This window comes from Pipra filicauda, unplaced genomic scaffold, assembly GCF_003945595.2.
Source record: "Pipra filicauda isolate LSUMZ 115617 unplaced genomic scaffold, ASM394559v2 scaffold520_size808073_pilon, whole genome shotgun sequence".
NCBI lineage: Eukaryota > Metazoa > Chordata > Aves > Passeriformes > Pipridae > Pipra > Pipra filicauda.
The window spans coordinates 781,414-806,141 of NW_024104666.1; the positions used below are offsets into that span (position 1 = coordinate 781,414).

A 24,728-nucleotide genomic window follows, 5' to 3' on the forward strand; every position below is an offset into this window, starting at 1 on the left:
TCCCATTATAGGGCCGGCCCCCCGGCCCGGTACGCGGAGGGGCTCCGTGGACCCCACGGGGGGGAGCTGTGGACCCCGGCTGTGCCCCCCCGGGATGGCAGCTCCCCCCTCCCACCCCTGGGAAGCACCTGGGTGGGCTCTGGGAGGAGAGGGGGTGGGAGCAGCTCCAAGTGTTGGGGGGCACCCACAGCACCCGTGGGGGGCTTCCCATGGCCGGCTGAGAACGGGCACAACTCCCTTCACGTGGGGACAACCCCCCTCCCCGACCCCACTAATCCCCAGACCGTGGCGCGGGACCCACACCCACCAGCAGAAATGGGGTAAATCCCGGGCTTTTTTTCCCTAAAGCTGAACGCCTGGCAGGGGTGCAAGGGGCGCGGGGGGCTGCGGGGGGCCGGGCAGGGCACCCCCATGGCCGGGCAGTGCCCGGTGCCAGCTGCCGGCCCGATCTGCCGGGCTGACGTCAGGGATTAGGCCGGGAGAGCCACGGGGGGACGCGGGGACATGGCCACGTCCTGCCCCGGCCCGGCCCGGGGGTCGCAGCGGTGCCCCACCCCCGAATTTGGGGGTGTTTTAATAACTCCTCCGGTTTTTAGGGTTTTTTTTTTTGGGGGTGGGAGGCGTTTCTTGCCGTTGTGCCCGTCACGGGGGGCACTCCCGGGGGGCACTCCCAGGATGCGAGCTCCGGTTCCCACCCGGGGGACAAGGACAGCCCCGAACTGGGGACACGGAGCGGGGGAGGGGGGGGGGCAGTGAGGGGGGGTCCTGACCCTGCTGCCACCTCGGGGGGGGCACCTGGGCACTGGTGGGGCCGGATCCTGCTCCCTGAGGCTCCTCCCCGGCTCCAGCACTGCCCATAAAAGCCGATGGTGAGGAATTACGCAGCCCGGAAAAATGCAGCCGGGGTTGGCACCGCCCGGCCAGGGGGGCTTGGGGGGGCAACAGCGAGAGGGGGGGAAACAGCGAGGGGGGGGAAACAGCGAGGGGGGAGCCCCCCCTCTGCAGCGGCACGGGGAGGAGGGAGGGGGTGCAAGATGCTCTTTAATGAGGGACTTAATGAGAAATCGGGGTTTCAATTAAAAAACGGCTTTGGGCTTAGGGAGTCAGGGCAGGGCAGAGCCCCCCTGTGTCCCCCCCAGCCCCGGATTAATCTGCTGTCCCGGATCCTGCACCCAGCCCAGCTTTAATCCCTCCTGAGCTCCCGGCCCCTGGAGGGGGGTGGTCCCTGCACCCCCCTTTGTGACACCCCAAATTGTCCCCCCATGTCCCCATTTCCATCCCCGGGGACACGGCCCCAAGGCAGGGGAGGAGGAGCGGGTGCTGGGTCCCCCCACCGTGGGAGGAGGAGGTGGCAGAGGCACAGGTGGCACCAGTGTCCCCACCGGGATTTTGGGAATGGTCACCAAAATAACCCCTCCTGGAGTCAGGGGGCTCCATGGGAGCCTGGGGGGGTGGAGAGGGGCTCCCATGGCCACGGAGAGCTGGGATGGGTGGGTGGAGGACACCCTGTGGACCACAGAGCACCCGGGTGGGTGGACAGGAAGGACCTCCCACGGACCATAGAGATGGGAGGGACCTCCCGGGGATCATAGAGATGGGTGGGACCTCCCATGGGCCATAGAGAACCCTGTTGGGTGGACAGAGAGGACCTCCTGGGGGTCATGGAGACATGGATCATCTATCTCATGGATCACAGAGACAGATGAGACATCCCATGGACCACAGAGAACCCTGCTGGGTGGACAGAGAGGACTTCTCATGGACCACAGAGACAGACAGAGGACCTTCTGGGGGCCATAGAGATGGGGGGGACTTCCCACGGACCACAGAGCACCCCGTCGGGTGGGCAGAGAAGACCTCCCAGACACCACAGAGCACCCACTGGGTGGGCAGACAGGACCTCCCATGGAACACAAAGACACGAGAGGACCTCCTGGGAGCCACAGAGACATGTGGGACCTCTCATGGACCACAGGGATGGATGGGACATCCCATGGACCACAGAGAGGACCTCCTGAGGGCCACAGAGAAGGGTGGGACCTCCCACGGACCACAGAGCACCCCGCTGGGTGGGCAGACAGGACCTCCCAGGGACCACAGAGACAGAGGACCATAGAGACTGGTGGGACCTGCCATGGACCACAGAGCACCAGTTGGGTGGGCAGACAGGACCTCCCACGGACCACAGAGACAGACGGGAGCTCCCACGGAGCACAGAGCGCCCGTTGGGTGGGCGGAGGGGCCCCGGCGGTGCCCGGAGCTGGGTGGCCGGCGAGGCCCTCACCCAGGCACAGGGCTCCCAGGGGAGCGCGTGTCTCACCAGCTCGTCCAGGTTCTTGAGGTCGCAGAGGGTGATGGGCCGGGCCCGGCCGGGGAAGGCGCCCGCCTGGAGGTCCCGGCTCTCCCGGCGCGTGCCCAGCGCGCCGTCGCCCATTTGGTCCCTCATCTCCTCCTCGATCTCCTCCTCCATCTGGATCAGCATGGGCGCCAGCATCCCGAACTTGGAGCCCCTCCTGGCCACCTCCAGCAGGCAGAGGACAAAGTTCTTCTCGTTCTTCTTCAGCACCAAGTCGTTGGTCTCGAACATGAGGACGTCCTGGATGCCCAGGTCCTGCCGGCACCACTGGATGAAGTTGGAGACGTTATCCCTGGCGATGAAGGAGCCGGGCACCACGTTCTTGGCCTGGAAGACCACCTCGTTCTGGGGCACCCGCATGCGGGCGGCCGCCTCCGGGTGCCGCTCCTGGAAGTCCAGGGCGGTGCGGTTGACGTTGTTGGCGTGGCGGCAGAGGTGACAGCCCGTCTCCAGGCTCTCCAGGAAGGTGTCCACCTGGATGTCCAGGTCGTAGAGGGTGTTGAACCACTCGGCCAGGTCCTCCTTCATGGCCTCCAGGTACTCCTCGCTGGAGCGGAACGGGCGGATGCTCTTGGAGGCGGCCGACTGGATGTGGCTGGAGTTGGCCATGGTGAGCTGCCTGCGGGGGGCAGCAGGGGCTGTCACGGGCAGGTGACACCCCTCAGCCCCCCCAAAAACACCCCCCACCCTGGTGCCTCCCGGAGCAGAGTTTGGCCACCTCGGTGGCCCCTCCGTGCCTCAGTTTCCCCCACCCGTGGGCAGGAAGGGTCACCGGTGTCACCACCCTGTCCAGGACCTGCCTGAACCCTGCCAGGACCCCCACCCCATGTCCCCCCATTCATTCCATGTCCCCCCACCCCGTGTCCCTCCACCCTGTGTCCCCCACTGACCCATGTCCCTGTGTCCCCACGCCGTGTCCCCACCCCATGTCCCCTCCACCTCCCCAGGGTTCAGGAGCCCCTTGTCACACACGTGTCCCCCCCACTGTGGGGCTGTGGCAGAGAGAGGACCCCCTTGCCCTCCAAAATCTGCCCAGTCATGGCAGGTGCCCCCACCCTGGGAGCAGGTGACACCGCCAGGGATGGCAGTGCCAGGGGCAGGGAGACCCCCCCAACCCCGGCGGGGGTCCAACCTTGAGTGGGTGCCCCGGGGTGGGGTGGGGGCATTGGATCCCATCCATGGGGAGGGGGCTGCACCTGGAGGAGCCCCCCCAGCCCTCCCTGACCCGGGGGGGTGTACAAGAGCTGGTGACTCCTCTGCAGGGGTGTCACCCCCTCCTGGGGGACACCAGTGACCTCCACTGCCACCCCCCTCGCCCCCAGACCCACACTCGGGGGGCTGTCATTCCCTGGCTGTCAACCCTCTGCTGCTGGAGGGGTTTCTTTGTTTTGGGGGGGTGTCCCTGTCGGGGTGTGGTCCCTTTCCCTCGGAGCAGAGGGGGATGTCCCTATTGGGAGGGGTCCCGTGCCCTCGGAGGGAGGGACACGGGGGAAGGGGGGGTCTCCTTCCCTTCCCTGGGTGGGGGTGTCCCTATTGCGGGGTGGTCCTTTTCCCTGGGGGGTGGTGTCTCTGTTGGGAAGGGTCCCTATCGGAGGGGGGGTGTCCCTGCTGGGGGGGTGGGTGTCTATACCTGGGGGGTCCCCCTTTCCCATGGTGGGGGGTGGTGTCCCTATTGGGGAGGGTCCCCTACCTTCGGAGAGGGGGTGTCGCTGTTTGGGGGGGTGTATTATCTCCACTGGGGGGGTGGTGTCCCTATTGGGAAGGGTCCCGTACCCCGGGAGGGGGGGGTGTCTATACCCGGGGGGTGTCTGTATCCGAAGGGTCCCCCTTTCCCATGGGGGGGTGGCGCCACTATTGGGGTCCCTGTGGGAGTGGGGGGGGTCTCCGCTGGGGGGGGATGTTGTCCCTTTGGAGGGGTGGTGTCCCTATTGGGGAGGGTCCCTATGGAAGAGGGGGTGTCCCCCCCCGCTGAGGGGGACAATACACCCGGGGGGTGCCTATACCCGAGGGGCCCCCTTCCCCATGGGGGGGGTGTCTATCAGGGGGTGTCTCCCTCCCGAGGTGGGGTGGGGGGTCCCCCCGTCCCCTCTCTGCGGGAGAGGGTCCCTATTGCGGGGCGATCTCCCGGCTCTGGGTGGGGGGGTCCGCACCTGCAGAGGGGACATGAGGGGGGGGACAAAGGGGACACCCACGGGCCAGATCCCCCCCGGGCCGCCCTCACCGCCCCCGGGCCGCCCTCACCGCCCCCGGGCCGCCCTCACCCCCCCGGGCCGCACTCACCGCCCCCCCGTCACCGCCGCCGCTCCGCGCTCCGCTATGGCCGGGCCGGGCCCTGGCCCCGCTCCGGGCCGGGCCGCGGCTCCCAGCGCCGGGGGGGCCCCGCCGCGGCCCCCGCCGCCATCAGCGGCCCGGGGGGGCGGCCGGGGGGGCCCGGGGGGCGCCCAACGAGGCTCGGGCTCCGCCGCAGCCCCGAGGAGCCGCCGCCGCCGCCGCCGCGCCCCGGCCGGGAAGTTGGAGGCGGCCCAGAAAGGGCCGGGACGGGGGAGGCGGCGGCGGGCGGGGACCGGCACGGGGGGGCACGGGCACGGGGGGGCTGGGACACGAGAGGGGAGCAGGGACACGAGGGGGGAGCAGGGACACGAGGGGGGAGCAGGGACACGAGGGGGGGACAGGGACACAGGGGGAGGGCACGGGCACCGAGGGGATGATGGACACGAGGGGGGCACGGGCACGTAGATGGCATGGGAATGGAGAGGGGGGCACGGGCACCGCGGGGGCACGGACATGGAGGGGGCGGCACAGACATGGAGGCGGCACAGACATGGAGATGGAGGGGGCTTGGACATGGAGAGGGGCACAGGCGGGTCATGGCCACGGCGGTGACACGCGGGAGGGTGACACGGGAGGTGACACCCAGCGACCACCCCTCCCCGCACCAGGGTGGGGCTCATCCTGGAGGGGAAACTGAGGCACAGCGAGACCCACCGGGAAGCTCCATCTCACCCTTTTATTCCACTCCTCCCACCCACCCCTTCACCCCACTCCTCCAGCCCACCCCTTTATCCCACCCTTTCCGGGGGCCGTGTCCCGCCCCCCCCCCACCTCCCAGGGATGCTCTCAAGAAAGGCCGGCAATGGTGCGGTTACAAACAGCGGGAATTTTATTTAAAAAAACAACCGTCACAACCGTTCACAGCGTTACAGGCGGAGGGGAGGGGGAGGGGGGGAAAGGGGCGCGTTAAACAACCGGTTTTATTTCGGGGAGGGGAAGAAAGAACTCGTCACGCTACCGCTGAACTTGGTTTTAATGTTTCTCCACAAACGGTGAAAAATACTAAAGTACAGACAAGGAGGACTCATAATGTTGTGGCCAACATTATAAATATGGAATTATAAATTTAAAAGATTTTTTTTTCTGGTTTAAAAAATAAATCTGGTAGTAAATGAGGCTCTGGGGGGGGCGGCGTTAGTAGGGCCGGTCTCTGCGATCCTGGCGGTGCTCGCCCCTGTGGGCACGGAGGGGGAGGGCATGGGTCAGTCCTGGGGTCCAGGAGCCCTCCCCGGGCTGGGGGGGGCTCCTCAAACCTCCACTCACTCACCCTGACACCCATTTACCCACCCCACTACCCACTTGCCCACCTACTCGGCCCCCCACCTACTTGCCCTCCTACCCACTCGCCCCCACCCCTTCACTCCCCAACCTGCTCATCCTGTCACCCATTCCTCCACCCATCCACTCACTCCCCCACCCACTTGCCCCCCACCTGCTTATCCCCCCCCCATTAACCCCCTACCCACTTGTCCTCCCACCTATTAGCCCCCTCCTCATTTGTCCCACCACCCACTAACCCCCCACCCAGCCCCTCATCACGCCCTCACGGGGGTCCCAGTGTCACCCACACCCTCTCCCCATCAGGGTCTCCCCCTCCCCATGTCCCCCCCACACTCTGCCCCCCCTCCATCCATACTTGTCCATCTTTCCCGGCCCTCCACGCCGTCCTCTGCCTCCTCCTCCCATCTGCTCCATGAGGGGTCCGGGGGGTCCCCCGGGGCCTCCTCCTCCTCCTCCTCTCCGGCCTCCTCCTCCGTAGCCTCCTCGGTCCATCCCGCGGCCTCCTCGGAACCCGCCTCTGTCTCCGCCGCGGCCGCCTCGGAACATCCCCCCGGGGCCCCCTCGGTCCATGAGGCCCCCGCCGCGCCCACCGCGCATCCCCCCGGGGCCGCCCCGGCCGCGCTCACCGCCTGGGGGGAGGAGAGACCCTCAGAGTGACCCCCGGGCAGCACATCCCGCTCCGGGTGTACCCTACCCACGATCCCGGGACAGCCAGCTCTGCCACGAGCAGTGGGAGAAGGCCCAGGAGATGCCGGGAACCCTGAGGGGATTCAGGGAGCACAGCGTCCACCCCTCACCCAGCTCCTCCTGAGCCGGGGGAGCTGCAGCTCGTTAGGGCCCTAATGAGGTGGGAGCAGCCCCCCAGGAAGGGCCCCCAGATCCCAGAGGAACTGTGATCCCAGCCTCCACGTCACGGCTCACGGAGCAGTGAAGGCCTGGCAGCTCCAGGGGCTGGCCCAGCTAACCCTCGAGGAGCCCAAGGCCAGGCCTGGGGTGTCCCACTGGGAAGTGAAACCGTGAGCCCCCCACACGTACCTGGAGGGGGGAAGGGGGGCGGGAGGAACCCCTCGGGTTTGGGCGCCTTGCACTGGTTACACTCCGTTCTCCAGGCGAAGTTCTGGTTTCCGCAGCCCCTGGGTACAAACACCAGTCAGCCTGGTGGGAGAATGCCAGGAGGCACCACGAGCAGGGTGGAGAGCAGGACCTGGGGCTCATCTCCTGGCCAGGCTCCCCCCGTGGGGTGGGGTCCAGCTGCCTGTTCACCCACAGCCCCCGCAGTGACCCCATCCCTCCCTCCCTGACCCAGGTGGGAGGAAGGAGCTTCCTGGGAAGCCCAGCAAGGGATTTTGGGAAAGGCCTCCTGGTCCTGTCAGCCCCTGGGACAAAGGGGACCCGGGGTACTCACGGGTTGGGGCACTGCCAGTCCCCGGCGCGGTGCTGGACGCTCCCTCCGGAGGGGTTTCCCCGGGACCCCCGTGGGCCTCTCGAGGAGAAGCCACCCCTGTCTCCACCTCTTCCACCCATCCTGCCCATGGGGCCGCTGGGGCCACTGGGCCCCCCTGGGCCACCAGGACCCCCCGGACCTGTGGAAGGAGCCCCGTTAGTGCCAGAGCCACGGGTGGGGTGGGGGGACAGGGAGCAGCTCCGGGGGGTCCCAGCCAGTACCTCCTCGGAGAGGGGGGGGCATTCCCCGCTGCTCCCGGGGTGGCATCCCGCCCCTCAGGCTGTTCATGGGGCCCTTCTTCCGTGCCAGGGTCACCTTCAGCTTGCTGCCCTGGAAATCCTTCCCTAGGAGGGACACAAGGACAGGACATCAGTGCACACCTGCACCCTGGTGCTTCCTACAGGGAATTCCATCCCAACCCCCCTCCCCCACTCACCATCAAACCATTCCACGGCTGTTTTGGCAGTAGATGGGTCATCGTAGGACACGGTGGCGTCACCTTTGGGCTTGCCAGTCTCTTTGTCGATGTACAGGTTTATCATGGGCTGCCCTGTCCTCTTGTTCATCTAAGGGACAGTGGGATGTCACCCGGAGTCCCCTCTCCCAGCAGGGATTTACTCCCTGTTCTGCTTTCCAGACAAGCAAGGCTCGTTCTGAGGACTCCGGGGCAGAAGAAAGGGCCCCTTGGGCCTACCATGGGTGACAGGGACGGCCCAGACACCCCAAAAATGAAGGAACGGGCCTAAAACAGCACTGCCAGGCCCAACAGGCCTCTCCCAGGGAGCTGATGGGCTGGAAGGGTGTGAGCAATGGGCAGGGAGGAGGAGGAGGAGGAGGGTGGTCCCTCCGCCCTGCCATCAGGGGTCACAGGTGTCCCCTCACCTTGACAACACCGCACTGTTTGAAGAAATCTGCCAGATCCTCCAGGGTCACATTATCGTTGAGTCCCTGCACATACACTGCAGTGCTGTCTGAGTCCTCCTCTGGCTCCATGGGGGGGCCTAGGAGACAATTCCCAGGGTCAGTGCAGGGAGAGGAAGGGCAGGGATACCCCAGGGCCGAGTTCTTTCCATCCTGTCATTCCCAGCTGCAGCTCCACTCCCAGTGAGCGACAGGAAACCCTGGACCCCGAGGGAGGTGACTGAACCCCCCCATGTCCTGCCAGACAGACCCCAGAGCCACCCCTGCGGGAAGAACCCCCCGGTTATATCAGGACACATCCCAGGGGAGGGATCAGGAAGACCTCGGTGCCCTCTGGGCTCCCACACACGGACATCCCACCTCCCTTTTCCGATGCTGGAAGCTGACACATAACTTCCAGACACGCCTGTAGGACAGGAAGGGACAACCCATAAGGCCACAGGCTGCTGTGGCACGGGAGGAGGCTCCTGCAGAATCCCTGGGAAAGCTCCAGAGCAGCCCCCAACTCAGGGTTACTGCAGAATCCCTGGGACAGCTCCAGAGCAGCCCCCAACTCAGGGTTACTGCTGAATCCCTGGAAAAGCTCCAGAGCAGCCCCAAACCCCCCTAAATTTCTGTGGAGAAGGGCGGGTGTCTCACAACCACGTGTGGTTTTCCACAGTCCAGCTGTCTGGATGAGTTGGGAATCAGGCAACGCCGGGAAGAGCCAGGAGGAGCCCGTGGGCAGCGGGGCCCCTCCTGCTGTGGGCTGACACCTGCGGCGCTCCCCAGGACACAAGCGGCCGATTCCCAAGCTCAGGAGGGGGATTTTGACAAGAATTACCTAAATCCAGGTCGGGTCCTTCCTCCATGTGTCCTGCCAGGCGGGAGAGAAGCACAGGGAGCGGTGTTAGTGCGGGCCCTGGGGCTGGAGAACCGACACACACAACACTAGCTACGGAGGGGGAACCTCCAACTGACCTGCGCCGCCCCAACAGCAGCACTGCACCTTACTGGGCCATCAGGTGGCTACTTTTAGCACTTCTTTCAAAACCAACAACCACTGTTACATTGTTGTTTTGTTTTTTTTTTTTTCTTTTTTTTTTTTTTTAGCACTTTTTCAAACCGTTAACCACTAGCACGCTGATTTTTTTTTTTTTAGCAGCTCTCAAACCATTAACCATTACGGATGATTTAAAAAAAAACCAAAAATAAATAAACTTTACGCCAAGCCAATCGTTTGTTTTTTTTTTTAAAAGTTCGCTAATATAAGTAACTTAATATAAACAGAAAAAAAAGATTTATTACATCCAAACCATTTCTTTTCCCAAAAAATTACAGGAGTTGTTGCTCAACTCTTCCACTGCGTCCTGTGACACCGCATTAACCCTAGGCATCGCCGGCAGTACCCATTACAGTCTTGTTGCATATGTCATTTTTAAACCACTTAAAACGAATAAAAAAATTACGCTTCGTTCTAAAAAACTGTCTGCAAATGCTTTTTTTTTTTTTTTTTTTTAACACTATCCATTGTAATGCTCAAAAACTTACCACCAGGCTTATTGAAGCCACCTCGCTCTCCAGCGCTGCTGGGGGGATAAACGAAGAAATGAAGGCCTTTCCCTTTACAAAGCCAGCACCGCTCTGAGCCTCTGCGGCTCACAGGGGAGAAGGGCACTGGCTAAACATCTCCAAACATCTCTCTGTCTCTGTCTCATCTCGGCACTAGGCCTCTCTTCAGAAGGGCAGCTCGCTCAAATTCTCTTTACAATATAAAGCAACCTGGCGCGGGGTTTGAGGCGCCGCTTTGCCGGCGGCGCCCTGGCGTTACTCAGGTATCGTCGGTGCAATACTTGGCAAAGAAAGGGGGGTCGTGGCACAAATCCAGGGAGGGGGGGCTGTTTTCGTGTGCGTTTCAGAGAAATTGGGGGCTCTTTCAGTGGCCAACTCCCTCCCCTCGGTGTGTCCACGGAGGTGCACCCTCAGCCTGTGGCCCGCGGGTCCCTGACAGTTAACAGTGCAAAAGGAGACCACCCCAAACGCGAGACCCTACGACACAGAGTTCAGCTGACGGCGCCCCTGCAACCCTCAAAAGAAAGCCATACATTTCCAGGTCACGAGTGGATTTAACAACTCTCTGGAGGGAGAACTTACAGAGTGCAGCGGGGGCTCCGAGGCCTGGGGTGCAGCTTTGTGGACACACTCCCGTGGCTTTTTTGGGGCACGTGCCAATGCGAGCGAGGCCGCGGCTTTCACCAAAAGCTTCGGCCGAGGCTTTCACAGCTGAAAGCGCTTTTGGAGCGTGGTGGTTAAGTAGGAAAATGCCACCTGGAAAAGGATTTGGGCTGTTTCTTGCTCTCTTTTGGTTTTGGTTTGGTTTTGGTTTTTTTGGGGGGGGGTGTGAGACGAGCTGTTTGGAAGGAGCCAAGTGGAGGAGGGAGAGCACCGTGAATTTTCTAGCAAGTATTGCACCTCTAATACTTGGGAAAAAAAGAAGTCAATACAGAATTTCGAGCTGTTGCATGCAGCTTTGCCTCCTCTCGTTAAAAGTACACACCATTTACGTAACGTCTCTCTTTTTTAAACATAACTTTTTTTTTTTTACACTTTTTCTTTTTTTTTTTTTTTCTATTGTTTTAACGTTACACAATTCTAAAGTAGTAGTAGTAGTAGTAGTATACCCTCCTCTGGTTTTATTACCAAACAACAAGTATGCAGTTACCAAAAGTTACAGAAGGATTCCGTTTATACAATCAATACATTGGGTTAAAAATATTCTATTGTATATTTTTCCTCTCCATATGGACACCGTGTCTAGTCCCACTTTTCATTATGCTGCCGGCTGAGTACTGAGTACGGGTACTTTTTAAGTATTGAGGTGTATACAAGGCTCTCACTTTGTAACCTGTAGCATATAAATGCGACAAAGCATGTTAAAAAGTTTTCCATTGTCATCAAATATCAAATCATCGAGGCAATGAGAAAGGGCACGTTAATAACATCGAGCTCCTTACCTGCTGGAGACACTGAAATCCATCACCACAGCACTCTAAGGTGGGCCGAGTTCCCCTACCTGCCCTGGGCGTCCCCTGAAGGCCACCTGTGCTATGGACAGCACCAACTCTACGTCCATAAGGCTGGGGGGGAACCCTTTGTAAGGGTCTGGCCAGCTGGGAATTCACTAGGGATGCGAATTTGAGCTGGGATCGAGGTGTGAAAATCAGAGACAAGGTGACAAATCTTTGGCGGGAGAAAAGCTCTGAAGGGGCTAGAAATTTGAAGATGTGATGATAGACGTTTCAGGTGTCTACATCTACTTCATAATTGTTAAGAGATAAAAGCCACGGGGGGTGAAATCTTTATGCAGATCCGCGGGACTCTGTTCCGCGCGAGCCAATTCCGAGCTGGATGTTGCCACACAAACCAGCCCTTGTTTGCACGCCTTTCTCGGGTTCCTCTGATAAAGATTTCATGCCACGTCAATTTGCTGTGACAGAGCTATGCAGGGTGGGGCCTCCCACTGCCAAACTAGGCCGTGCCACACGGGAACAAGTCGCCTGCGGAGAGCAGTTGCCACGAGGGCCACCCTGCCAGCACCAGGGCGGGCACAGCGTGTCCCGTGCCACACCTGGGGACACTCTGCATGGCTCTGAGCAGCAGGTGAGGGGATGGAACACACACAAAGCTACGAATTCCCTCTCTGAGGAGCCTCTGGGGATGGTCTTCCTCCCTCACCTCTACCAGAACAACCTGCCCGGACGGGGTGGGGGGCACAGCTGAAGGCACAGGCGAACCAAAGCGGGTCGTGCCATCGGTTCCAACTGATCCGGAGCACCGGAACGCTCCGACGGGGAGCTGGCCTGGGAGCCAAACCTCTGCCCTCTGCCCTGGGGGTCCTCCTCCACGCTCCAAGTGTCTCAGGCTCTGCTGAGGAGGCTCCTGCCCTGCACACCCCTGACCTGCCCAAATCCGCCCTGCTGAGGCGCAGGGAGGGACCCCTGGACCCCCTGGGAGGTTTGTGTGTGTTCCACCCACAGTTACTGTTAAACCCCACGGAGGTTCCACCTCGGGGCGACCACGAAGGGAGCTGAAAGTGCCAAGGTCAGCAACACCCCCAATTTACCCCTCCCAGCAGCCCAACCATCCGCAGGACAAACCAAACACATCCTGCTCCCTGTCTCCCCTCGGAACAGAACGCTTCCATGGATTACAAGCAATGCCATAACAGAGATGTTCTCCATGGAAGCGCCGTTGGGAAGGACAACCTTTCAGTCCCTTCTTTTCCGTTTCGAATCCTATGGGTAAACCAGGATTAGGTAAAAGGAGAAAAAGCTTTGCTCTTACCCCATTCCACCGCGTCCTCCTCCCCGCCCACCTCTGCTCATGCCTCCTCGATCATATCCCCCTCGTCCCCTGCCCCGGCTATCGGGGCCGCTCAGATTCCGGGTCTCTCCTGGGCCGGAGAAGCCTCCGGATTCCTGCCCGTACATGTTCATGCTGCTGGGATGGTCCTGGCGGAACGAGCCTGGGGAAGTGTGGGACACACACACGTCAGGGACATGCAGCCCTTCCAGCTGCCCTCAGCCCCAAGGGCAGCACCACAGGGACTGAGGCTGGAGAAGCCCTCTGAGATCATCAAACCCAACTGTTCCCCCACCACTGACCCATGTTCCCGAGGGACACATCCACATGGATTTAACTCCCTCCAGGGATGGGGACTCTACCCCTGCCCTGGGCAGCTGTGCCAGGCCTGATCACCTCTTCCTTGAAGGAATTTTCCCAAATATCCAATCTAAACCTTCCCTGGCACAGCTTGAGGCCGTTTCCTCTCATCCCATCCCTTGTTCCCTGGGAGCAGAGCCCGACCCACCCCCAGCTCCCCCCTCCTGTCAGGGAGTTGTAGAAAGCCAGAAGATCCCCCCTGAGCCTCCTTTTCTCCAGGCTGAGCCCCCCCAGCTCCTCACCCACCTCCTCATCCCAAACACTTCGTGCTCTGTATTTCCAGGGGATTATCCCAACCTGCCACCGCTGCGGCAGGAAAGGACAAACCCCAGTGACAACCCTTCAACACAGCTCCGAGTTCCAGCCCCAGAACAACCCCAGGGCCGCCCCTGAGGGCTCCCACTCACTCTGCTGGCCGTAGCTGCTGCTCTGCTGGCTGTACTGGCTGGGGGCCTGGCTGTAGGACGCGCTGGGAGGGGGGTAGCTGGTGGGAGGGGGTTGCTGCCCGTAGCTGCTCTGCTGCCCATAACTGCTCTGCTGGCCGTAGGAGCTCTGCTGCCCATAGCTGCTCTGCTGGGAGTAAGTGCTCTGGTCGTAACTGCTTGGCTGTGTGGAGGAATAGCTGGAAGAGAAAAGCACGGGAAAGGCGGGAATGACGAGGCAATTCCCCGGCAGGGTGCGTGAGGCTGGAAGGCGACGCGGTCACGAGCCATATGTAGGGTTGTAAATCATTTTAAAGGCTGAGGTCACCCTATGGAGGCCAAGCTGGAGGGCTGTAAAAGCAACATCCGTGTGAGCAGTCCCAGCTTAGTCATACCTTTAGGAAAAGGCACGAGTGACAGGGCAAAACTCAGTGGCAGCAGAGCTAACAGGCTGCCCTCCTGAATTATTTTCGGCTGCTGGATAATAAAAGTTCCCCTCAGGCAGCTCGGGCTTTGAGGATTTCCAAATGTACCTTTTAGAAGTCACACCAAAGACACCTGAGGGGAGAGGGGAGCTCCTGGGCCAGCTGTGTGTGTGCAAGGAGGCAGCAGAAGGTCACTGCAACACACCCCAGGAAAATCCTGACAATTCTCAATTCTGACAATTAAAAAACGTAGGAAATCCCTTAAAACATTTGTCACCATTTTCAGCTGCACACAGAGACACTTCCACACAAAACCTCGCCTCGGCTTCCTCCTCACAACAAGAGGCACAGCTCCTCCTCCCAGGACACCAAAACACCTTTTCCGTGCCTTTTGATTCAAACCCCTCAGGAAAAGGCCTCTCCCCGAGCGTTCCCGAGCCTGTGGAAGGGTTACCTGGTCGGGGGGTAGGAGGGAGGAGCGGTGACGGGCTGCATGGGGTAGCTGGCAGGCACCTGGGGGTAGCTGTAGTTGCTCTGCCCGTAGCCCAGGCTGGGCTGGCTGTAGCCTGTCGTGCTGGACTGGGGCTGGCTGGTCTCTGCTGGTTTGCTGCCATCCTGGGGTCTGGGGACAAAGATGGAACAATGTCAGTGCCCAGCTCCACACCTGGAAGCAGCAAAGGGCTCAGATCCCCCCCTGTTTTTGGGCTGGCTCTGATGGGTGCCAGCCGCTCCGGCAGCAGTATATAAAATAATATACAATAATATCTAATAATACATAATAAACATGATTTTGGCACTCAGTGACCGGGTATTTGCACAGCCCGGGAAAGGCCCAGGCAGTGCCCTGAACAGAGAGCACAGAGCACCATCCTGTCCATCCCAAAGCCCAGGCAGTCAGAGCTCAGACTTGGCTCTGGGGCTGAGGGGAGGGTGTGGAATGCCAGGAAGGCAGTTGGCAGCACTGCCCTGTGCTCCAGCTGGTTCTGCACAGCCCTGGGAAAGCAGGAGCTGAGAGCAGCCAGCAAGGCAGGCCCTGAAATGCCCCATTGTTTGGGTGAGAACTCAGCTCACGCAGACATTGCCTCACGTACCTTATCCCGTGGAAGGGAAAGGACACTGGGGTTGGACTGGGTGACCTTTAAAGGTCCCTTCCAACCCACACCACGCTGTGATTCTGTGTGCAGGATTAACTCCCAAGGCCTGAAATTAGAGAAACCTTTGCATGTGATCCCCAAGGCCCCTTCTGAGTGTCCCACAGTTTAACAGCGTGTGGATGTGGCACTTGGGGACATGGGGCACTGGTGGCCTTGGCAGTGCTGGGGGAATGGCCAGACTCGATTTCAGAGGGCTTTTGCAACCTAAATGATTCCATGAGTCTGTAATTTCTAAGTGTTTCTCAGAGTGAAGCTACTTTTGCTGTAAAAGCTGGGAAAATTTTTTTTACAATGTCAGGATTCACCCTGAGAATTCCCATCCCTTTGAAGCGTGACCTGCCAGAGCTGTGCCAGGCTCTGCCTCTCCTCACCACAGTGCTTGCTACAAACACCAGCTAAGGGACTGCATCAGCTTTTCCTCACTATTCAACAGGTTCCCATTAATTTTTCACATCCTCTGAGCAAACAATTCCAACAAAATACCTGACAGGCAGCGCTCAGATGGGAGAGGTTTAAAAGGGAAACGCTTTGCAGTGTGAGCATCCCCCCAGCATCCTGCCTGACCCCGGGACCCCGGGGCTGTTTTTGGCTCTGCTGTGTGAGCTGAGAGCCTGATTTGTGTGTGTGGCTGTTCCCTCATCCCCCAGGAACGGCTCTGACTCACAGAGCTGGAGCTCAGCCCTCCCACGCCACTCCCCCGGCAGAGGAACGGCGCTCGGGGAGATGGGCAGGGAGCAGGAGCTGCAGGGGGAACTGGGGGTGAGCACAGCACAGGGAGGAGGAGGAGGAGGAGGAGGAGGAGGAGGAAGAAGAGGAGGAGGAAGCAAAACTCTGGTGAAACAGGCAGGGAGGAGGTGCCACCAAAGCAGTGAGTGTAGCTGGAGATGATCAGAGGATGAAGAGGAGGGAGAAGAGGGGAAGGAGGAGGAAAAAGAGGATGAGAATGAGGAGGAGGAATGGGAGGAAGAAGAGGAGGAAGAAGAAGAGGAGGAGGAGGAAGAAGAGGATGAGGAAGAGTAGTAGTAGAAGGAAGTGTGGGAGGAGGAGGAAGAGCAGGAAGAGGAGGACGAGGAGTAGGAGGAGAAGGAAGAGTGGGAGGAGCAGGAAGAGGAAGAGAAGGAGGAGGAAGAAGAGGATGAGGGGGAAGAAGAGGAGGAAGAGGAGGAGAATAAAGAGGAGAAAAAGGAGGAAGAGAAGAAGAGGAGGAGGAGGAGGAAGGCCATACCTGACAGGAGCGGACCAGGGCTGGATCAGAGGTAGGGAGGAGGTGCAGCTGGGGGCAATCAGAGGAGGAGGAAGAGGATGAGGAGGATGGGGAAGAGGAGGAGGACGAGGAGCAGGAGGATGAGGATGGGGAGAAGAAGGAAGAGGAAGAGGAGGAGGAGGATGATGATGGGGAAGAGGAGAAGGATGAGGAGGAGGCTGGGGAGAAGGAAGAGGAGGATGAGGAGGATGAGTCCAGGGAGGAGAAGGAAGAGGAGGAGGAAGAGGAGGATGAGAATGAAGATGATGGGGAGGAGGCTGAGGCTGGGGAGGAGAAGGAAGAGGATGATGAGGCTGGAGAGGAGAAGGAAGAGGAGGAGGAAGAGGAGGACGAGGCTGGGGAGGAGAAGGAGGAGGCTGAGGCTGAGGAGGAGAAGGAAGAGGAGAAGGAAGAGGAGGCTGAGGAGGAGAAGGAAGTGGAGAAGGATGAGGAGGCTGATGCTGGGAAGGAGGAGGAAGAGGAGGAGGCTGAGGAGGCTGATGCCGGGGAGGAGGAGGAAGAGGAGGATGAGGCTGGGGAGGAGAAGGAAGAGGAGGAGGCTGAGGAGGCTGATGCTGGGGAGGAGGAGGAAGAGGAGGAGGCTGAGGAGGCTGAGGCCGGGGAGGAGGAGGAAGAGGAGGAGGCTGAGGCCGGGGAGCGAGGCCGTACCTGGCGGGCGCGGCGGGGGCCGGCTGCTGCCCGTAGGCCGGGTACGCGGGCTGGGTGCCGTAGGCGGCGGGGGCGGCGTAGGACGTCGGGGTGGTGGTGGCCGTGGCCGTGCTGGTGTCGTAGGCGGCGCTGCCGTAGCCCTGCACGGGCTGGGGGTACGCGGGGGGCGCGCTCGGGGCGCTGTAACCTGCAACAGACCACCCCTGGGGCACTCCGGGCACACGGGAGCAAGGAAACCAGGGAGACCAACCACCCCCCACCTCGGGGGGGGCAGGTTTGGTCCCATCTTTGTGCCAAACGTTGAAGCACACGGATTCAAGGGGTCAGAAGTGCCCCCAAGGCTCTGGAAGCAAAGCTCAGGGGGCACCCGGAGCTCCCCACACCCACCCGGGGCTCTTGGGCTCCACTCTGGGGACAAGTTTGGGCTGTGGCACAAACCCAAACCCTCCAAGGCCACAGGCTGGGCTCTCCAAAGTGGTTTATCCCTGATTTTGTTCCCCAGGACAATGAAATCCAAGAGCTCCACGAGAGCTGCAGCAACGCTGCTCTCCTGAGGCTCCAGGCCTGGCTTGGGAAGGTGGCACAGCCCAGCCAGTCCCAGGCAGCTCCCAAAGGCTGCTCTCCCAGGGGAACAAGAGGCTCCTGAACCCAAAATACAGCAGCAAACATGTCATGGGGCTTCCCAAGGAGGCAGCTGCTTCCAGAGGGTTCCCAGAACAGCCTTGATCCCCAATGAGCCATCGCTGGTGGAGGAAGAAAACTCGTTTCTTCTGCTCCTTTTGTCACCTGTTTTGGGTCAATTCCTCCAGCCTTGAAGGCTGAGATGCTGCTGAGCAGAGTATTCCATGGAATCATGGAATGGTTTGGGTGGGAAGGACCTTAAAGCTCATACATCCCACCCCCTGCCATGGGCAGGGACATCTTCCACTAGCCCAGGTTGCTCCAAGCCCCGTCCAACCTGGCCTTGGACACTTCCAGGGATCCAGGGGCAGCCACAGCTTCTCTGGGCAACCTGTGCCAGGGCCTGACCACCCTCACAGCCAGGAATTCCTTCCCAATATCCCATCTAAATCTCCTCTTTTAGTTTGGAGCCATTCCCCCTTGTCCTGTCTCTCCAGGCCCTTGTCCCACATCCCTTTCCAGCTCTCCTGTAAGACCCAAATATTTTGGACTTTGGCACTTCTGCCACTGCTTTCTCAGGGCACAGACACAGTTTTACCACCTCAGACAACCTGAAAATCACCAATTAACCCACACCAGCCCCTCATTTTCCTCACAAAACCCCCTTACCCTGTGAAGCCACAGCCCACAGCCCCAGCATCCCAAAACCCCACTGCCAGGAACTTTCTGGAAGCAGCATCCAGAGGAGGACTGTTTACAGTGAGAGCACAGGCAGGGCAGGCTGAGGCCTGCAGCATCTCCTCAACAAAGGCAGGAAAACAAACACACACCCCCCCTCAGCTCCAAAGTAAAAGAAATCCAATTGATTTAACAAGTCCAGTCCCATCCTTTCAGCTTTTCCGAAAAATAACGGCACCAGGCTGACCTGGGAAGCCTCTCAGAGGCATTGCTGAAGCCTGATTTTAAATCAGTAATGCTGGCAACAAAAGAAAAGCACTTTCCATTTGCTTGCACGTAAGAGAAAAGGTCAAAAGAGACACATCAGGCGGCTCCTGACGTTTTCTGTGCCTTCCCTTTTCTTAGAATTTCTGTTTGGTTCAGGCAAAAAAAGCTCCAGAGCTTTAGGATTTCGTTCTGAACGGTCTGACAGGAATCTCCAAGGTCCCCAAAACAGCTCCTGTATAATTTAGTGACCATTTGGCTTGTCACAAATTGCTAAGAACCTTCCAAGCAAGTTTTCAAATTAAGGAGGAGAGACTTGAGATGGAAAAAAATAGCAATTGAAAATATTGTTAGAAAACCTGACCGACTAAAAATATAAACCAAGGAGCAGCCAAGCTGGTCTCAGGGCTTATTCCTGGGGACCAGTGAAAATAACAGCTTCTCCATCACTTCTTGGGTTTAATAAACATGGGACACACTTTCCCTTGAGGCAAATTGTGCTGCAGCTTTTTATTTCAATTCCCTAATTTGCAACCCAAACACACTCCCAGCAGCAGAACACGCTGTGCCCTCCCGGGGCACTCCCACAAAACCAGGGCCCTTCCCGGGGCTCAGCAAAGAGGAAGAGGGTGAGAGGAGGAAGTTTGTGCAGCAGATTCATTAAAAACCCCCAAAAATCCAGCTTTCTGGTGTCCCTTTAGGATCCGAAAGAACACACAAGGCTGTGAACTGCCCATTCCTGTCTCTTCCTGGCCCTGGCCTCCCAAACCCTTCCCAGCCCCAGGGAACGTAAACTGGACTCCCACCTGGCAATAACTTGAGTGAATCACTAGAAAATCAGTTTTTATGGTCGTTATTCCTCTTTCCTGTTCTCTGAAAGGCCAAGTCCTGAGTGTTGCTCAGGAGGGTGAAGGGGGTGATGCCCAACAGGATGAGTTTTAGAGCCTCACACAAATTTAAACAGCCCAAACACTTCCATGTGAGCCACCACAGCGATTCCAGAGGGAGCACTGCCACCAGAAGTTAAATAAATCCTTACTGTCACTGGCCAAAGCCTGACTACATCCCCCAAAAAAAGCCTGTTCTTTGCCTAAGTACAGCCTGCAGTGTGTGCTGCAGCCACAGCCCTGCCCTGGGCTGTTCCTGTTGGACTTGGAGCCACAGGATGGTCCTCCCACAGCTGGACCCCCTTTCCCAGTGCTGGATCCCCTTTCCCAGTGCTGGATCCCCTCTCCCAGTGCTGGACCCCCTTTCCCAGTGCTGAATCCCCTTTCCCAGTGCTGGATCCCCTCTCCCAGGGCTGAACCTCCTTTCCCAGTGCTGAATCCCCTTTCCCAGTGCTGAATCCCCTTTCCCAGTGCTGAATCCCCTTTCCCAGTGCTGTTCCTGGGAGCACAAGCTTTGCCAACACCTGGCTCTGCACAGGCAAAATGAGATAAAAGGGAGGGGGGAAAAAAGCCTCTCTGGAATTTTCAAGCTTCAGCTCTAGATGGAGCATTTCCCTCGTGGCAGCATGTGCTGGAGCAGGAAGGGTTTGCACCAAAGGCAAGGCAGGGATTTCCCACTCCCCTGGGCTAAATTTCCACCCCAAAATCTGAGTTTAGGCAATGTGGAACCCTCAGGAGCTGTGGGTTTGAGGGGGGGTTTGTATTCCATCACTTCTCTTCCCTCCCCTCCCGGCTGAGTCAGCTGCTGGAGGAAAAGGGAACAGAAGAACTGCTTAAGGTGTTCAAATTTCCCTCAAAAGGAGCCAAGCAAACCCCTTCCTGAAGTCCAGGAATTCTCCAGGTGGAGGGGAAGCTTGTAGGGTTTGATCCTCAGAGAACATCAGCTGAGAAGTCTGGATTCAGAGAGATTTCTGCTCTCCAGAGGGATTTATTCTGACAGAGAGCTGAGTCCTGCTTGGCCCGTGTATCCTGGAGGGACTGGAGCAGGGATGCAGAGCCTCCCTCCTGGAGGGGCTGGAGCAGGGATGCAGACCCTCCCTCCACTCTATTTTGGAATAACAGGTTATCATGGCAGCTCTGAGCTCATCTGAAATTCTAAATCCATCAGGAATTTAAATATACAACCCCCTAAATCTCCCAGGTAAAGGGAAGGGGGGGGCTGGCTGGTCTTAGAGAGCAACTCCCACTTCCAGGAGATGCACACCTGGACATTTCAATGCTCTTTATTTACTCCTGTAATTCATGCTCATATATTAAAGAGCAAACCATGACCACAGGTCTGATGGTGCCCAGTGATCCCTAATCCAGCTGCTCCCAAACCCTTTTTTCTCTGGAGCAAAGCGACTGGGTGGCTCCAGGACAACTTTTCCTACAGCTCCAGGGAGGGAAGGAGGGTGGTAACTCTCTCCTGGGGTGTCCCAGGAGTCGGTGGAAGATGGGATGTTGGAGTGTTGGGAAAAAAAGGCACCACCTCTGTTGTTCCCAGAGCCCTGGGAAGGTGTATCCACACAAAACTTGGATTTCCTTGACCACCCCAAACCCCAGGCTGTCCAGCCAAAAAAAAAAGGCACTTGGGTTTAAGGAATTGCAGACATCTCTGCTCCAAAAAAAAAAAAAAGGGGATGCTCAGGAAAACCAGCTCGGGATTGAAGCAGAGGAACCGCACGTCCCTCAGGACACGTGGATGTCTGGCCCTGGCAGCACCCTGGGATTTATGGAGCGTGAAAGGCAGGGGGAGAGAGAGAGAGAGAGAGGCTGAAGTCTCCTCAAGGAGAGGCAGGTGGAGGAAGGATAAATCCAGCCTGGCTCTGTGCCCAGAGAGCAACATCAACAATCCTGCCCAGGTACTTGAAGGTCTGATCTTTTGCTTGACCACTTCCTGAGCTGGGTTGTTTGCTTTGGGGGTTTTTGTTTTTTTTTTTTAATGGATGAAAAGAAAATGAAGCTTTTTGCCTAAATAAAAAGCTTAACATTATTATTATTATTCCTCCAGCAAATCTCCTCTTAAGGGAGAAGGAAAAATATAAACAGCAGCCGTTTCCTGTGACCCCTCGGGGACTGGGATCCGTAGGAAGCACTGAGGGACGTAAATATTTCTAAGAAAGGAGTTCTGGAAGTTCACAAAACCTCCCTGCTGCCAAGTTTTGTCTGGATACTCTTAATTGAAAGGAAGAAGACCCACAGATAACCCACGGTGACACCGGCTCTCACGTGGAGGAATTTTCCTGATCTGTGTAAAAGGATGTTAAATATTTAAATTTTAACTGGAGAGGGTTTTTGCTCTTCATCTTTTCCTCAGGAAGAATTCCTGAGTGGTTTCTGTAGCCAGATATCCCACTGTGTGTCCTGGCATTGCCTTGCCTTGGGAAGGATTTAATTCCCACTGATATTGGGAATGTCTATAATGTCTCTCCTACAAACCCAAAAAACACGGGGAAGGAAATCTGCTTTCTAAGTCTCCCAAATATTCAGCCCAAATATACATTAAATAAACATGAACTAAATGATGTCTCAACAGTTTAAAGCATCAGACGCTCCTCTGGAGGGAATTCCAGCTCCAGGAGCACACGTTGGGATAGTTTATAGCCCGTCAGGAACAGTGTCTGCACTGGAAACCCCAAAGCAGCACGGAATGTGCAAAGCTGGGGGTCAGGATGCCGTTTATCCCTTAGGAAAGGCTGGGATAACGGGGCTGGAGTCACCCAGAACGTCCTGGCATGGCTGTCAGCGCTCAGGATCGTACCCATGGGGAGACTGTGGGCATGTGGAGATGCCAAGTTGCTCCTGTGGGAGCTCTGGCACTCGAGGGACACCTCAAGGGCTCCCAGCCCGGGCTCAGCCAGGATGAGGCAGTGTTTTCCACGCCAGAGTGAGCAGGATCAAACCTGGACCAGTCCCTTCCACTGTGGGAAGCACACAGGGAGAGGGAACAGGATGAGAACAGGCACATGGCACTGCCACTGGACTGCCAGGGAGGGAAGTGCTGAGGATGGGGGTTGTGGAGAGCAGCTGAGGACACTGCTCCTTGGGAGCCCAGCACGTCCTGAGCCCCCAAACCCTTCCCTGAAAACTGAACTGCTCCATCTATCCATGTTTATGTGGGGCTGCCCCAGCCCTGGGACTGTCCAAGGCCAGGCTGGACGGGGCTTGAAGTGACCTGGCACAGTGGAAGGTGTCCCTGCCCACGGCAGGGGGTGGACTAGTTAATGTTTAAGGTCCCTTCCAACCCAAACCATTCCAGGAAGGACAATGACCTGCTGGAGCGAGTCCAGAGGAGGCCACAGAGATATTTCAAGGGCTGGAGCACTTCTCCTGTGAGGAAGGGCTGAGTTGGGATTGTTCACCTGGACAAGAGAAGGCTCCAGGGAGAGCTGAGAGCCCCTTGCAGGGCCTGAAGGGGCTCCAGGAGAGCTGGAGATGGACTGGGGACAAGGGATGGAGGGATAGGACATAGGGAATGGCTTCCCACTGACAAAGAGGAAGGAATTCCTGGCTGTGAGGGTGGGGAGGCCCTGGCACAGGTTGCCCAGAGAAGCTGTGGCTGCCCCTGGATCCCTGCAAGTGTCCAAGGCCAGGTTGGATAAACCTGAAGCAACCTGGGATAGGGGAAGGTGTCCCTGCCCATGGACTGGATAAGTTTGAAGTCTCTCCCAACCCAAACCATTCCATGACGGACACAGACCCGCTGGAGTGATCCAGAGGAGGCCATGGAGATGCTCCAAGGGCTGGAGCACTTCTCCTGCGAGGGAAGGCTGAGAGAGTTGGGATTGTTGTGCCTGGAGAAGGCTCTGGGAAGACTTTAGTGCCCTTTCCAGTGCCTAAAGATGCTCCAGGAGAGCTGGAGAGGGACAAGGAGTGACAGGACAAGGGGGAATGGCTTCCCACTGCCAGAGGGCAGGCTTAGATGGGATACTGGGAAGAAATCCTTCCCTGGGAGGGTGGGGAGGCCCTGGCCCAGGTTGCCCAGAGGAGCTGTGGCTGCCCCACCCCTGGAAGCGCTGGAGGCCAAGCTGAATAAACTCGAAGCCGCCTGGGCTAGGGGAAGGTGTCCCTGCCCACGGGATGATCCCTCCCCACCCCTGCCACGTCCCCGTGCCCGCCCAGGGGCTCTCACCAGTGGGGGGCTGCCCGTAGGCCGTGGCGTAGGCCGTCTGTCCGTAGGTGGCCGTGCTCTGGGGCTGGGTGTAGCTGACGTCCGCGGGCTGCCCGTAGGTCCCGTAGCTCTGCTGCCCGTACGTCTGCTCCAGAGGGGACACAAAGCCAAATCCATCAATCTGGGAGCGCCAAGACAACCGGGAGCCAAGCGGGGCAGGTTTAGGCGCAGCGGGGAATTGCGGCCCGGCTCCGCGGTGAGGTTACAAAGCGGGATTTATCCCTGCAGGACTGAGGGAAGGGAGGCTTTGCCCCCCTCACCACGCACGCCCCTGCCCTGTGCAAAGCAAACTTGGGAGCTCCCAGCTCTTCCCGACCGCCTGGGCACCGCCAGGGATCCTCCCGGGGTTATCCGGGAAGGTGGGAGTGGGGCACCAGGGAAACAAGGCACCGTTAGTGCTGGCTGGAGGAAACCTGCTGAAGGGTTTAATTAAGATATTCTTCATGCCCAGCAGGTGTTTCTTTGCAAAGGAAGAGCTGGTGTGGGCATGGAAGGGCGGGATCTGCAGGAATTATCCACTCCCATCCTGGTGTCCCTGCTTCCAGCGGTGCCACTCCCGTCCCGGTGCCTCGGCATCCGGCGAGGGATCAGCTCTGGAATCATCCCTTCCCGGGGGTTATTTTCCTGGAAGGACAGGGCCCAGCCCTGCAGTGCCACCGGCTGTCCCGTGCCATGCCCTGCCAGCTCCTGCTCCGGGCACCAGCCTCCTGCCAACCTCCTGCCAACCTCCTGCCCGAGCTCTGCTCCCAGAGCGACACGGGCACGGCCTAAACCTCCACATTCCCACGGGATTCAGGCCTCTGGGAGCCTGGAGCTGAAACCTTTCGGGGTGTTCGGCCTCCCTGAGCTGGCCTGAAGCAGGAGCAGGAGAGCCTTGACCTGCAGGGACACGGCACTGCCCCTGGCACTGCCCCTGGCACTGCCCCTGGCACGGCAGCACGGGAGGCAGGAATGCTGCAAACCAGCCCAGAGCTGAGCTCAGCTCGTTAGGGGGTTAATTAGCTGGGTTTAGGGTTTAATTAGCTGGGTTTTAGGTGTTTAACTAGCTGGTTTTAGGTGAGTTTAGCTGATTCTAGGTGTGTAATTAGCTGGTTAGGTGTTTAATTAGCTGCTTTTAG

The 24,728-nt window shown here is 58.7% G+C and overlaps 2 protein-coding genes across 4 annotated transcripts in view; both read right to left on the minus strand.

Moving 5' to 3' along the window:
• GAS2L1 (growth arrest specific 2 like 1) overlaps window positions 1-4,960 on the minus strand; it is a 10,693-nt gene extending 5,733 nt beyond the window's left edge. The window contains exons 1-2 of one of the 3 annotated variants that reach the window (XM_039386979.1): window positions 4,637-4,960; window positions 2,285-2,975 (exon numbers count right to left, since the gene is read on the minus strand). In XM_039386979.1, coding sequence (XP_039242913.1) covers window positions 2,285-2,965 — 681 coding nt within the window. In that variant the 5' untranslated portion in view covers window positions 2,966-2,975; window positions 4,637-4,960. Of the gene's footprint in view, window positions 1-2,284; window positions 2,976-4,617 lie in introns of all 3 variants that reach the window. The other 2 variants (XM_027740937.2, XM_039386980.1) reach the window with 2 other exon arrangements.
• Window positions 4,961-5,493: 533 nt separating this feature from the next.
• Window positions 5,494-23,812, minus strand: EWSR1 (EWS RNA binding protein 1; the record flags this gene model as incomplete). Its single annotated transcript, XM_039386974.1, has 14 exons — window positions 5,494-5,861; window positions 6,324-6,597; window positions 7,004-7,101; window positions 7,374-7,551; window positions 7,634-7,756; window positions 7,849-7,978; window positions 8,295-8,413; window positions 9,157-9,189; window positions 9,864-9,901; window positions 12,657-12,837; window positions 13,442-13,656; window positions 14,336-14,503; window positions 16,948-17,134; window positions 23,572-23,812. Coding segments are annotated over 14 exons (2,025 nt in total), but the record flags the coding sequence as incomplete, so codon positions are not given.
• Window positions 23,813-24,728: the final 916 nt, after the last annotated feature.